Raw genomic sequence first — 15,361 nt, forward strand, 5'->3', positions numbered from 1 at the left:
ATAGTAAACGTGAATTTTAGTTTAACAAATTAAGAAATTAAGTGATTGAAAAGATATAAAACGATAAAAAATTAATTCACAAACAAAGCACGAGCGTAATATAAACGCAGAACAAACCGTTATACCGTTTTAACAAACTCAATAAGCRAAGAGCGAAAAGCAACCGGTTACGATRACAGTTCGACGGTGAATGAATTTATAATATATTATATATGAATTAAAGCTTTATAAAAACAAATAATGATATCAGTTTTATCTTCCCGTACTCTACTATGTGGCAACATTGTTGCTATTTTATCGTAGATATAAAATTTTAAAGCATATGTGCTTGATACGATGCATATGTGTTTTGATTGAGTTGTCAAATTTCATATATTTTCAGTTCAATCTTAGTTTTTTAGTTTAACTTTTATAAAAAAGAAAAAACTGAAAACTAAAAAAAACTTTCAAAATAGCTATTACTAAAATTTCTAAAGTGCCCAAGGAAAAGCATCAAAATTAAAAAACAAAAAAAACATTTGGCAAAGGAAAGCATTGGCGTGGGGTACACAGGTGCGAACAATGTCCCAACAACATCCTAATCCACAACAAAAAAGTAGTGAACCCGTATGTGCAATCAACAATAAGAAAAAAGGAGTTACAAGACAAAAATTAGACCAACAAAATCTTAGAACAAAACTTTTTGAAGTAAAGGGTTCAGGCGATGGAGGATCAGTAAAACAAAAACATGAATTTGATCACTCAAATTGCCAACCATTAAAGTCAAAGAGCCCACTGAAAGCAACAACTGGGGCATATAACCAATTAAAACATAAGGAGTCAATTACATGCATGGATCAACTGCAACAACAAATGAAATCTATTTTATCATGTACTGAGGTTAATGAAAAACAACACAACTGTCAACATCGAAATAATGCGGGTTCACAAAGGTGTTCCCGTCGTAATTCATTGAATCGGGAACAGGGATCTGATCATCACGAAGCACACGACCAACATCCCAATTCTGAAAACAATCGACCGCTAAGCAAATCTGCACGATTACGTCAAAAACGTAAAGCTGCTCAAAGAAATAAATATGTGGCTATTGATTGTGAGATGGTTGGTGTGGGTCACAAAGGTCAACAAGACATGTTGGCACGAGTTTCTATCGTAAATAAGCAGGGTGAAGTTTTGTTAGATAAATTTGTTAAACCGTGGATCAAGGTAACAGATTATAGAACAAGTATATCTGGTATCAGACCAAAGGACATCGAAAATGGCGAAGATTTTCATTTGGTGCAGGATGAAGTTGTTGAATTGCTTAAGGGTAAAATTCTTGTTGGCCATGCTATATGCAACGATTTGGCTGTATTACACATAAAGCATCCATATAAAAATATACGAGATACTTCCCGTTATAAGCCATTATGCCGTCTAGTTTCGAATGGACGAACTCCGAGCCTTAAACTTTTGAGTCAAGCAATTTTAGGTATGGAAATACAAATAGGAGAGCACAATTCCGTGGAGGACGCACGTGCTGCTATGAAAATTTATAACTGTCTAAGCGGAGATTGGGAAAAATATGTTCAAAAACAACAACATAATCACCATAAATAGTAATAAAGTGACTTCAATTATAAAAGCAACACGCCAATTTCATATTTTTCTACTAGTAATCTTCGAGATAGTTAAGTGATTTAGCCTTAAGTTGCTAATAACGCGCCTCACGTCATGACATAAATATAAAAAAATAATTCCAAACATTTTACATGGAACAAAAGAAGATACAAATTTAAAAAGGCATAACAACAATTTAGTACAATTTTATGAATTAACTTCCGAGAATAAAATTCTGATGAATTTCTTCAATTCAAACACGAAACTTCGCTGATCTTACCTAGCAGAATGTGAGCCAGTAGCAGTTGTGTAGTGCATTTTGTGTTACTTATATTAATGTAAATGTAATTGCTAGTAAAAGAAGATAAATAATTATTATTAAATATAACAATACAAAATGTTAAGAACCATTCAAGATAATTTTAATTAAAAATGATTGTCTTACACCTATGATTTGGTTTTAAATAAGTGAATTGAATTTGTGGTATATTAAAGAAAATTAGAAAAGGAATCAAAATGATATATGAACATATTTTCGCCATAATAGTAACGTAACTTGCTTTGGAAATATTTAATTTTTAATGTTTCAATTAAACAAAGGAAGTATGGATTATAACGACAGTAGTCGTTAGCTTTAAGTTTCAAATGTACATAGATTGCATAAATTAATATTTTACAAATATTGTATTTTATAATAATCTCGTTATTTTGTATGTAATATATACATAATATAATATAGAATTCATTAGTGCTACGGACTCCCTGTAACAATATAACCTTCATTACCAGCGTTATACATATTAGCTTCTATATCCTCGCTGTCGCTTTCTCCTGTGTTTGCGAATATTGGAATTTGATCATTTTGCTGGGCAGGAGTTGGCAGGTTTATCTCGCTTCTTTTGATCGCATCTCTTCTTTCCATTAAGTCCTTCCATGGATCTTCCAGCATGGACTTATGCACGTACGCCGATACATCCTTCACTTTGCAATTAAAAGATTGTCTCTAAACATAAAAATATGGATTAGAGTTAAAATAATTATTTTCCTTATTATTATTTGTTACTAACACTGTTCCGTTGTCTGTGTCCACCACCACGCCATTGTCGCTCCGTAGGGTCGCAGTTTCGTGGTGTCTGTTGCCATTGCATTCCATACCCGCTAGTGCTGTGCCGATTACTTTGCCATCCCCCCGAAAACCGATTTTGTTGACCTCCACGACCTCTTTGTTTATTCTGGTAGAAGTTTCCACCGCTGCCTTTAATATTCAGGTTGTTGTAATGCGGTCGTGCGGGTGTGGAACATGTACCTGGGCCGCCAATCTCTAGTGATATGTAATCCTCTGATTGAGAAGGATATTGATGAAGTGGCTTAGCATAGGGAGATGTATAATTTCGAGACATTGTATATTTTAGACGGTATAGTATTAAATATTTTAATTGACAAATTTCAACGATAAAAATTACACGAATATGTGTGTAATGAAAGAGCTTAAAAAAATAATGGCAACAAAAGTGAAGAAGTCAAATACAAACTTTGTGAATGAAGAACATAGAAGAAAATTTTCCCAGAGTTGCAGTATTCAAAATAGAACGTAAACAAGAAAAGAGGTACCGTATCGCTGGAAAAATTTTGTTTGTTAAAACAAACCAGAATTTTAACTAATAATTATAAATTTTTCTTCTTTACCTTTGTCTATAGCTTTAATACAGGCAGAAATCTCTACTCAAGAACACACTCAATAAAGCTCAAGCTGGTATTAATTTTATTCAAGTTATACCAAGCTACCAAAAAATTTAAAAAAATTTATTACAAATTGAGAAATTGTATTCATATCTTTTGACTGTAAATGCAAATATCGGAAACCTATGTATACTGCGCCTCTTTCAACATATATTCTTATTGTTTATTTTATTTCAAAAGTTCAACACGAAATATTTATTCACAATAACATGTGGTCAAACAGCTCAAAGACGACAAAATTACAACTAATTCACCACAAACTAACAAAGGTTTGACAGTTGTGAAACGAAAGAAATTTCAATTGAATTTTTCTTATCCAATTGTCAGTGCATGTTTTGTGTTGGAGTGTTGAAGTAACTTATTTTCGTGGAATAGCGGTGAATAGTGGTTATGTTTGTTGTTGGTGTCCATAAGAAAACAAAAGATAATAAAAAAAGGAATAAAGTGGGAATAAGTGCCTAGACGCGTTCTATTTTATGCAAAGATATGCTGAAATAAGCATTCGATAAATATATATATTAATATATGAGTATTGCAAATTGCAAAATACGCTCAACGACAATAACGAATTGCATTCAAAGTATATTTAGTTGGAAGTAATCTTGAAATAAATGTGTTTAATTTAGTGGTACATATTTTTGAGTGGTTGTGAAAATTTTATGTGCGTGAGTAAACCGAGTTCATCGGTCTAACGAATTCGGTAATTCCTTATTTAACATATACATATGTGCATGTATTTTACTGCGTTTAGCTGATGCTCTTCAGCACAAAAAGCCAGACTGCGGTTTCGCAAGATACATAAAGGCGATGTATTCAATATACTTATAACTCATAGTCTGCTGTCTGGTAATGGTGTGTGGAACGACCGGCGTTTTAACATTAAAGGGGAATGTACATAACACTCGCCTCACTCGCTGCACATCAGTTGGGTATTCTTCGCATCAACATTTTGGATGAAAAATTTTTCGTTATATTACGCTGAAATTTAATAGATTTTGAAAACAAAAATATAAAAAGTTTTTAAATTTATTTTATGTATGTATATCCAATTTCCAACTCTTGCTATAAAAAAATTTAACAAATCAAATTGAAATTATTATTGCATGTCAATCCTATATAATTGGTTTGTTTTTCAAAATCATCTGTGAATTAAAATCTATAAAAAGCATAACTCGTGAAATAATTGCGAATGTGTAATCATATTTTTAAAGTAATTAATAAAGGCGTACCAATTTCTAGAGACGATACCACAAAGCAAATAGGATTGTGTTTCTTCTCTAAATAAGTGTCAAGAAACAATAAAATTTCACTATTTATAATTCTTTATCCTGATATACATTGTATATTGCAACAAATACAATCGGTATTCTGACGTATTAAAATAACACATGTTTGCAGCTTGCAGTTTTGACGATTCAATCCACATTAATAACGAAGGATTATTTAAATTATATTTAACTGACATTGTTCAAAATCGCAGGAACAATAAACAAAATAATATTTCAAAATCTGCTCTTTTAAACGATAAATTTTGGATCTGTTCAACGAACTAAAAGAGCAACTATCAAGTTGCCCCGAGAAAACTCGTGTGCTGTGCCGCACTGTCCAGTCGACAGTGTGGGGAGCCGTTGTATCCTCATTAAACGTAGCGCTTGGCGGTGGTGGGGGTGGTGCAGTAACATCATCGGCGGATAGCAGTGGTGGCTCCGGCGTATCCGGACCAGGACCAGGTGGCGGTGTGGGCGTTGGCCGCTTAGCATCCATAATGGGCGCAGTTAGTTCACGCCATATCTCTACCAGTGATGCGCTGGTAGAGGAAGGCGGTGGAGGTAATAATCATGATCATGGCAACGGAAATTGTTCAATTTCAAACAAAAATGGCATAACCACAGCTACTGGTGGTTTTCTACAAAAACAAGATTTGCATTATGATATCGGTTCGAGTTCTCAGTATCATCATGTACGTCAACCAAGCGTTCGCAGTCGAAGTCAGCAACCCATGCCAACCACAGATGAATTGGATAGGCGTTTCGCAAAAGTTTTGGTAAGTCATAGTTATATAAAATTTTTGTTAACATATAAAGGTTGATACAAGCAATACGGTAAATTTAGACCAATAATAACAAGGAGTTAGAAATATAAGGATTTCCGATACGAAATTTAGAAGGAAAATATTTCTTTCTGATCGCTTGCCAAAAGCCGCTTTCCTATCCTCGAGTCTTTGTTATCTACATCAGAATAATTTCTAGTTGTTATAATGTTCTTATAAGTGTCAGGCTAATCTAATAATATGTATACATATATAAAACTACATGACAGTAGTCTATCTATTTACACAAATCGTTTATAGTGTACATTTAAGCACGTACATATGTACTGCAGTCACTAATTGCCCAAAGTGTTCTGTGAATTTTCAAACGCGCTGATGAACTCGATTTTTGACGCTAATATATTAGAACTCCTCTTTCCTCATCGTATTTTTTAAATTAGATTTACCTATAGTAATGTGTACTCACAAACGACATGAACGCTCTACAATTGTGTGTATTGAAACTTTTTTTTTACATGGTTTTGTCCCGCATGACAATATTTACGTTTGACAGATTAGGTCGTTGCCCGTGTTTGCCTGGGATCGAAAGAAGTATTTGCGCTTAGAATTTTTCTATTATATTAAAATATTGTAAACGAATAAATCAAATATTGTAACAGAAATACTTGCACGCGACTAGTTAATTTTTTTAGCGTTGTTTATTGGGAAAAACTTAATTGTGGGCATAATTTTTATAATCGTTTGCATTTCAAATAAGTAACATTTATAGTAAAATATAATATATAAAAATGTAAAACAATTTGTAATTTGCTTAACTGTTATTCATTTATATTCTATCTTGCCTCAGTTTTGAAAACTGCCTTAAAGTACTTGTTAAGATTATTTCAAAATACGTTTGCATACTAGATATTTAGTAGACAAAGACATATAAGCATTTATATTAAAATGATTGTATTTGAGCGTTTGTGTTTTTTTAAGTGCTAAGTACTCAGTCAGCATATAAAAATAAACGCTGACATCATCGTCTTCCAGACTTACACGCTTATTCAGTAGATTAATGAAAGCCGGCCGAGCAATTTGTAGATTTCGTAAATTTGAAAAACTAATATATATTTGTAAACTTGTGTATTTGCGATGTGATAAGAAACACTAGGAGGTGGCTTCGGCATCAATAATGAAAAAAAAAAACATATGTATATGTATGTTTACAAAGAAAATTTGTGTTAGGTTTTCGGCAGAGAATATGAATGAAATAAATGATTAGTCGCTATTCCCCGTCAAAAGTTGATAACGTCCAGCTGAACAGAATAAAACGGTTAGCTAAAGAAGATTAAATATGCACTGTGCCTTACTTAGTCTTGCCATAAATTCTGGTATAAAGATTACAATGAATACAGCTAGCTTACGATACATATTTTTCTGGAGTTAAAGAAATTCGAATTATAATGATATGGTATCGTATCGTGTATAATAAAAAAAATCTTAATATTTCGAGAATGTTTCTTTACTGTTATTGATAATTTTTTCCCAAAAGTCTATCTTTGATAAAGTTAAGAAAAGTGCGGTGTCCACAAAAGGGAGGTTTCTCGACCAAGTTGATTATGAGGAGAGGGTATGATGCGATCTATGCTAATGGACGACAGGTTATTCTATTTATCAGATCACTTCTATGTATGATGGTAATATGATTGATCAGACTAAGAGTCATGCTGCTTATTTTAGCTTCTTGGAAACGTGTCCTATTGCGTTTACTAAACCTAGCCGAAGTGAGGTTTGAATGAAACCTTTTCGCGTAAACGCAGCAAACGCTCCGGATTCGGCTTTGACTGAAGCGCAAATACTTAAAGTCATCTTACTACTTCCAATCCAAACATGGTTAGCCAACTTAACTAACAGATTCTAAGGTATTGTTTAACATAAAACAGAAGATTATCTAATCTCAAAGAAGTAGAATCAAAGAAGCTGAATTTATATACATTAAGATAACTCAACCTAAGCTAGTTTTGTATATTGGTAAAGAAATGTTGTGAAAGACAATTTCATTTCATTTCGCTCTTTATGTGTATGACTAATTGTCAATTGAATATTTTGATTGCAAATTTCAAAGCACTGGGAAGCTGAGCCACTTTCGCAGAAGTCAAAATAATCACTCCTAAATTTTACACTCTCATTCCTGCAATATTATATAACTTACTGTGTGTAGTTTATCGTCGGATGGTTTGTTAATTTTTTTTTAAATATATTTAATGGTTTTACATCCTACATCGTTCGTTGTGTGGTATATATGGAGACTTATTTTGAAACGTGACCGGGCGTTTAAAGGTATTAAAAATGATAGTATTTTATTTTATTATAGACTTTAATGTTTTACATCAGGTTTTTTATTGCTCAAAACTTTAAAGAATTTTTCAAATATACACATTATCACAGCTTGTGCCCTTCATAACTTCAAAACACACTGATCGTTTTGAATTATTGATCGCTCTTTCTGTACGTAATTTACGAGGATACTCCGAAAACTCATCTTCATAATTGCTAATAATTTTTTTCGTACATTAACAATTTAATAGATTTTTTCACAAGAAACAGTGTTTCTCTTTTCAAAGTCTTTCAAAAAAAATTTAAAATTAAAAAAAATTTTTTTTTTTGATCTTGATTAGTTGAAGTATTATTTTGTTTAACACCTGTCGTTGAATTTATTAATTCAGTAGAAATATAGGCCTGAGTTACAACTATCACACACCGGATACCGAATGTGTGAGCTCCAGTTCCTACAACGAACATTTTATCGAAAATATCAGTCAATCTGTCGGAGAAAATGCTTTACTGATCACAGTATGCTTGAATCAGATGAAGGACTCTCTCAGTCGTCATATACCTAATATAAAGATTTTTGAACTTCCGGTTGACTATACCGCATATATGGGCGAATATGTGGGCTATCTTAGTGAAAAGGCGAGAATGTGGTATATTAATAACAAAGTATTTTTGCGATCAAAATGGATAAAATCGGTTGAAAATCTGTCATCGTATTGTTAAATAAAATACATAAATATCAGAGATCGTTACATTTTAATAAATAATTTTCACAAAAGAAAATGATTTGTTGCATATTTTTGTATACTATAATTTAAGTTTTTCCATCTGGTTGAAAAATTCGTAAATGGCGGGTATTTGACACCAGCAAACAGGCCGTAAGTGGCATTGCTTTGCATAATGCACTCCGCGATTATGAAACTACTGGAAAGAACAAAAAAAGAAAGACAATAGTAGCGGTGGTAAGAGACGCGCTTTCAAAACTCAAAAAAATGTGTTATGATTGGCGTTCAACTAACGCTTGAATGCATTCAATTATCAGGAAATTAGTCGCTATTTAATTTGTAAATTAGACGCAAATGTCGGACAAATATGTGGCAGAAAAGGCAACACATAAGAAGCATTAGTAGCCACCGTGATCAACCCGCATTAGATTACGTTGGCTCACCATGAGCTAAGCATAAACGGGACCAGTTTTTCAAATGCAACTCGAAATCTATGAAACCTAACCAACCAGTCAGCTCAAGTCAATACTCCAATCAACCAACTGCACGACAACAAAAACCTCACGTTGATTTGTAAAAAATGCTTACTGTGATATGTTGTTGCTAGGAAGTGTATTTGTGTGGTTGTGGTAAGATGAAATCCGAAAACCACGTCTCTCAGATTTTTCTACTACGAAATCCAACTTACACACGCAGTCTTTTGTCAGCTCGAAGCTGTTTGTTGATATTGTTGCTTTAGCGCTTTACATTACAAATTTCAACAAAATTCAAACTTTGCTCTCTACTCAATCGTCGTGTTTCAGACAAACGCTATTGCTTTGGGGGGGAAAACGAAGGTGGCCACTAAGTATTTGCTTATCGTTTTTGTTGTTGTTTGTTATGTGGATTCCTGTTGCTTCTGTCAGGTCTATAACTGGTGTTGGCGTTGACACTGATACCGACGTTGCTGATGCTTCGGTGCATTAAACCAAGCTTTAGAATTGAATCTATTAATTGAATGTATAAGCGTGTGGCGACAATAGGCGTTAGAGTAAACAGAGGTGGACCAGTTTGTGTCCAAAAAAGGCATGTCGTCGCTTGCAGCGCATAAAATATATATAAAATGTGTATTTGTAATAGATTTTGTAGATGTAAGTTTACATGCGCTTAAAAGCATATGGAGCACAGAATGCACTAGTCTGAAGCACAATTTATCAACGTCATAATGTCAGTGTGAAAGAGCAAGAAGTGACTATCCACCTTATTAACTTCATTTTTTTTTCAGTCAAGCTAATTAAAGCAATACTTGTATTTTGGTCTCTATGACATATTTTTAACCCCTCAGTTATCCGCTTTATTTTGTGTTTTGATATTTATTCTCGTGTGCATTTGGTAGTCTTCGTTTGTAATGTAAATTTCTCTTTGTATTTTTCATTAAAAAAAAAAAAAAACCAAACATACTGTTGGGTGGGTGTTGAACCACCAATTAAGTGGGTCACATACCAGTTTCACAAACATATGTATGTATGTATGTATGTATGTATGTGCATTATAAAGAGTTTTGGGATGCAGCTTAAGCATAACAAGTTCGAGTAGTCACTGTTTTCTATTTATTAGCATAAACATGATCCCATGATCGGAAATTAAAAAATTTTCAATTTTTGTTTATTTAAATTTAAATGAAAATTTGTATAAGTACTAAAGGAAACAACGAAACGAATTGAACTTCTGAGCTTTTTTAGAAACACAGTGCAACATTTTTAAAGTGAAGCATATGAGAAACATTTCATTAAATTATTTGCACACTTTCTTCCACTCAATATATTTTTCTTACAATCAATGATATCCACCTTTTTGTGGCATTAGGGACAAAATATTTCTGCATCAGTATTTACCTATTTATTACACATTTGCATATGTTATTAATGACAAATCAGAGAAATTCTTCACAGCAAAAACGTGAATGATGAATGGCGCTGATATTTAAATCAAAACCGTTAAATGGTAATATAATTAACCGTGCGATTCTGTACTGTGAAACAGTATCAAGTCTGTAAATTTGAGATTTTGAGTTAGAGACAATTTTTGAGATGATTTTGCTATTTTGTAAGTGACAGTCAAAAAATCTATTACATTTCATTATTCAGAGATGTTTTTGCAATTGAATGAAAATACATATGTCGATAGTCTCTAGTCTCTATTTGAGACATTTTGAGGTAAAGTCTCAATTTGTGACCAGTTACTATTCACTAAACAGTCTCTAGCGTTAGTTCAAATATTGCCTCAAATTTGAGACCTGATAGTTAGCAGCTCACAAAAGTAAAAAGAAGTCTTGTCTGCCATTTTGAATGTACTGAATAGGGATCATCATAGATATTAATCGATTGTCGTTTTTTTTTATATTTTTTAAGCAACTCAAACACGAAAAATTTGAAAAAAAATCAAATTTAAATAAATTTCGTAAATATTATCAAACAAAGTCAAAATATATTTTTATTTTTAATGATAATTATGTTTTTTGACTATGTTATAAAAAATTAAATATTTTTTATCGACATATTTATTTTCTTTCAAGTGTAAAAACATCTCTGAATGATGAAATGTATTAGATTTTGTGACTGTCACTTACAGAATAGTAAAATTGGCTCAAGTCAAAAAAATTGTTTCTAATTTAAAATCGCAAATTTAGAGACTTGTGACTGTAACACAGTACAGAATCGTACGGTAAAACTCTAAATTAGAAATTTTTTTACATGAGTTCCTTTAAGTGTCAAATCCAATTACGCTAAATTTTGCAATAGTACAATTTGTGGGGAAACAAATAATACAAATCGAAATCATCGGTCATTTGTTTTGGGAAACCGAACATAAAGGTACTGAAATAATTGGTAAAAATACTTAGTTATTTAACTGTGTACATACATATATAAATCCTAAAAAAATATATTTACATATCGATTTTTTGAAACCATTGAGCATTTGTATGCAGCCATGACATAATTATTTTAAAAGCAGGGAAGCGAATCAAACTACAAATACTTCTTTCTATATAAATCATTATATATGTATTTGTACATATAAGTATGTTATATGCTCCATGTTTGCGACGCTATAACTCACGAACGACTTAAAAGAAACGACAATCAATCAAACACGTGTTTGCGTGTGAAATGAGCTTTCCAAAAAGGTATAGCATGACCCGATGCTACGAATAAAACTAGAACTACGCGCTCTCAGCGCCGTCTAGCGAAAATACCGCAAGACTTTTTTGWCAACCTAATATATACATACATATATTTTTTTAATAATTTGATTGTTTTGTCATTGAAGACCTTAGTTAGTTTTGCTAAAAAAATCATTACCATTTCTCTCCTTAATGAAGAATTGTAGCAGCAGTAGGCACATTTTTATCTAATAGAAGTATTTTACCAATTAACACGCTTCCTTTTCACTTTGTTCTCATTTCGGGTTTCCCTTATTTTACACCACCTAGAATTAATGGAATAGGTGGAGGATTCCTTAACATGTGGTGATTACCTACATACTCTTAGTAATATAACTATCCATATACAATCATATATATGTATGTATGTACATATTTATTTTCATACTCCCGCGACATGTTGTTACAGAGTATTATATATTATTCTATTCTCCTAACAGTTTGAACATAAAACGGTCAATTAGAAAAGTACTGAAAGTGCGATAAATCACAAAACAAAAATGTCAGAAGCATCAGATTTTACGTAATATACGGCACAGAAAGGATGGATAATGGGCATGGCATCGACCACATATCGGTGAAAACCTGAGCTATAGAGTATTATAGTTCTATTCTGCTACTCGACCGATTTCATCCAAATAGTGTTAACATTGCATAACATTGCTTCTGTTTTCTTATTTTAAGTAGTGAAAATAATAGGTGATACCGGACCACACTCTACTTCCCATATATGTATAACACTTTCATATTCAATATAATTCTTTAATCTTACAGTATATATATTGAGAATTATGTCAAAAGTGGATCATTACTTTTCCGAATATGTGGATCCCATTGTCATGGCTTTTTTTTTTACCAATTATTGAAATACCGAGAGAAGATTTTTCTGGATAAGCCCCTACCTCAGGTATACGGAAGAGTAATGCACAAATTTGAAATTTTCGGTTGAAATTATAACTTATATATTTGTGAATATGAAAGATGTCTCCCATATCCCACATATCATAAATCAATCAGTCCACATTTTCTCCTTGAGAGTATATAATATTCCGTTGTACCCGAACTTACCCTCCCTTACTTGTTTATATGAATAGGTATATACATATTTATACATATGCTTCCTTCCACATGTGTTACTCCTAAACATATTCTTTGATGTTAAATTGTGGGGTTGCCTTTTCCGGGGTAAGCGCGATAAAAAACAACGATATTGTTGAAGCTTGCGTGCACAGCTGATTTCATTTATTCTGACTTTTACATTTGTGTGGTTGCTCAGTGTCTGTAAAAAAAAAAATCCAAGTGGATTGAAACCCATGGAAAACGAAAGATAAAATAACAAACGTTAAGTGAAAAATAATTTACGTTATTAGTTTTGAAACTGGATGGCGATGTAAAAATGCTTGAAGTATTGAATAAAATCTGTCAACTGTTTTTGAATACTTACAAGCAGAAATAATATTACAGCTATTTATTAAACTTAGAAAAAAGTAGGTTGAGTTGCAACGCGAAATCTGAAATGTCGAAAAAAATAACGAATATATTTTTAAAGTGTAACTGCTGTGTCAAATTCGGTAAAGTGTTTTGTAATTTAAAAAATCACTGATATTCTTTCTCGACGTTAAATTATTCAATATTTGGATATTATCGCTAGATCAAAAATAACAATTTGTCAAAAGTAAATGGATCCATAGATATTTTTATGATTCCGAAATAAATTTTGAAAACATCTTAAACAATGAAAACGCGTTTTTGAGTGATACTGAATAGGAATAGATCGTAAATAACACAAAATAATCAATGTGTAAACAGCAAATTCATGTAAAACAAAAAACGACTGATTTTAAAATTATGGAAACAAACACTTCTAGCGCAAGAAGAAGCACGTCTCTATCGCCACCACCTTATACATATATGTATGCAATTGAATCATACTTCTTAGTAATCTTGAAATTCAATAGACTTACATACATATGTTGTTTCTCCAAACTTTAATTACGTATGTAATTGTTTATATATATAATATATTATATAATATAAAGTTAATAACTTACATATAGTATAACATATGAATATGACATTTTGTGTTTGTGGGTAGATGCATAAACGTACATACATATGTATATGTATAGTATTAATGGACATATTCATATGCGAATTGTCAATCTCAGGCGCCTTCCATTTGAAGCTGTCATACATGGCTGCTTCTTGCAGCATTTTACTCATCGCGTCTTACTCGCTCGCCTACAACGCAATACCAAGTGGTTTTCACAATACTTACGTAGGTCGCTTTTTATATTTCGGTATCAGAGAACAAAAACATATATTGATCATCGTAAATACTTTATTATTTTTCGAAATATTGTACCTTAATGTCTACATGGGTCGAAGCACTTTGTCGCTCTGATTGAGGCATCTCCAAAACATGCGTTGTGAGCTTATAAACCTTCTCTTCAAATGCCGAAAAATGACGACCTCTAAATTAAATTTTTAAGTACGGGATTAAAAATACATGGCAGGGCTATACGGTGGATGACGCATTAAATCTGTGTTTTGAGTGCATAAAAATGGATACATACATTTGTGAGCGCTTGTATTGTCATATTGAAGAGTGATCAGTCTTCTGTGGTTGGTTTTCGTGATTTCTTAAACGAAAACTGGCAAACAAATATTTGTGTACCACTCAGAATTTACTGATCTGTTTTGTTGTAGTGGTATGGCTCCGACATGCCAAGGTTTTCCAAAAAGCAGTGCTAGGAAGTGTCACTGCTTTTTTACACTCGGCTCAACATCTTTTGTTATGTCATAGACGTGTATCGAAGCTCCGCTATTGTATTTTGTTAACATTTCGCTCGATCAATCGTTACGAGCCTGTTTTTAACGATTGACAAATTGTTTGAAATCCATCTAGAATAATTTTTGCTTTTAGTAAAATGTTCATACAATATTGAATGTGTGCTGGTCCCACTACTGCTTAGTTGTCATAATCTCACAATCGGTCAAACAATGATATCAGTTTGGGCACAGCATTAATCCATTTTTTGGTCGAGGTAATATTTTAAGTTACTGCAACCACTGCAAGTAAAAACAATATCAAACTTCACGATGACGTTGTGAGTTGGCAGATTGCAACACTAGGATTGCCAAATCCCGAAACATAAAAGCCAACCTACGTACGAAATCTTCAACTGCGTTGTAGTGGTCATGTAGATGAATCGACAAACCTTAGTTCCACTGTTGGCGTCAGCTGAAACATTTTCTACAAATACAGGGTGGCTGATGAATTTTGCTACATTAAGAAGCTCAAATAATTTTTTTTTTTCAGTGTATGGAATTCATTTTTCTTTTATTCATGTTAAATCTCATTCAATTATATTAAATATAGCTTAATTAGTTTTAAAAATAATGGAATTTAAATGCCTCCCTTGCTCGTTGATGCATGTGCGGCATCTTACCAAAAAGTTGTTCATTACTGCTTGGAGAGTTGAGACAGGAACAGCCGCAATTGTTTCTCGAATGGATTGCCTTAGTTCATTCAAATTTGTTGGTTTTGCTTTGTAGACTTCCTGTTTGCAATAACCCCACAAGAAAAAGTCAGGTGCAGTAAGGTCAGGCGACCTGGGTGGCCAATGGAATGTTGAGTTTCTGGATATCAGCTTATTGGAAAATTTTCGTCGCAATTCTGTCATAACAGGTTGGGCTATGTGAGGAGCTGCACCATCTTGCTGAAAC

General features: G+C 32.7%; 3 protein-coding genes across 8 annotated transcripts in view; 2 read left to right on the forward strand and 1 right to left on the reverse strand.

Moving 5' to 3' along the window:
* Positions 1–359: 359 nt before the first annotated feature.
* On the forward strand, positions 360–2,049 carry LOC108972094 (RNA exonuclease 4). Its single transcript, XM_018938560.1, has one exon. The coding sequence runs from the start codon at positions 562–564 to the stop codon at positions 1,597–1,599; it is 1,038 nt and encodes a 345-aa protein (XP_018794105.1). The 5' UTR covers positions 360–561; the 3' UTR covers positions 1,600–2,049.
* A 154-nt stretch (positions 2,050–2,203) lies between these two features.
* Positions 2,204–3,129, reverse strand: LOC108972095. The gene is made up of 2 exons (XM_018938561.1): positions 2,667–3,129; positions 2,204–2,602 (listed from the first exon to the last, which is right to left on the reverse strand). Exons 1-2 carry the CDS (start codon positions 2,997–2,999, stop codon positions 2,351–2,353), a joined length of 585 nt encoding a protein of 194 aa, XP_018794106.1. The 5' UTR covers positions 3,000–3,129; the 3' UTR covers positions 2,204–2,350.
* A 1,747-nt stretch (positions 3,130–4,876) lies between these two features.
* Positions 4,877–15,361, forward strand: part of LOC108972100 (formin-like protein CG32138) — an 82,942-nt gene continuing 72,457 nt past the window's right edge. For 4 of the 6 annotated variants that reach the window (XR_001993607.1, XM_018938566.1, XM_018938567.1 and 1 more), the window contains exon 1: positions 5,025–5,383. Coding sequence is in view for 5 of the 6 variants with exons in the window: in XM_018938566.1 (XP_018794111.1) it covers positions 5,105–5,383 (279 nt within the window). In the remaining variant the exon portion in view is untranslated. Of the gene's footprint in view, positions 5,384–15,361 lie in introns of all 6 variants that reach the window. The other 2 variants (XM_018938570.1, XM_018938565.1) reach the window with 2 other exon arrangements.

The sequence above is a fragment of the Bactrocera latifrons genome, unplaced genomic scaffold, assembly GCF_001853355.1.
Source record: "Bactrocera latifrons isolate USDA-ARS-PBARC rearing strain unplaced genomic scaffold, ASM185335v1 scaffold_379, whole genome shotgun sequence".
Taxonomy (NCBI): Eukaryota; Metazoa; Arthropoda; class Insecta; order Diptera; family Tephritidae; genus Bactrocera; species Bactrocera latifrons.

Excerpts from the sequence above, each read along its gene's own strand:
- LOC108972094 (XM_018938560.1), top strand. The coding sequence starts at position 562 with ATGTCCCAACAACATCCTAATCCACAACAAAAAAGTAGTGAACCCGTA.
- LOC108972095 (XM_018938561.1), bottom strand. The coding sequence starts at position 2,999 with ATGTCTCGAAATTATACATCTCCCTATGCTAAGCCACTTCATCAATAT. Across the intron at positions 2,603-2,666 it reads GACACAGACAACGGAACAGT|AGACAATCTTTTAATTGCAA; the intron begins GTTAGTAACAAA and ends TTTTATGTTTAG.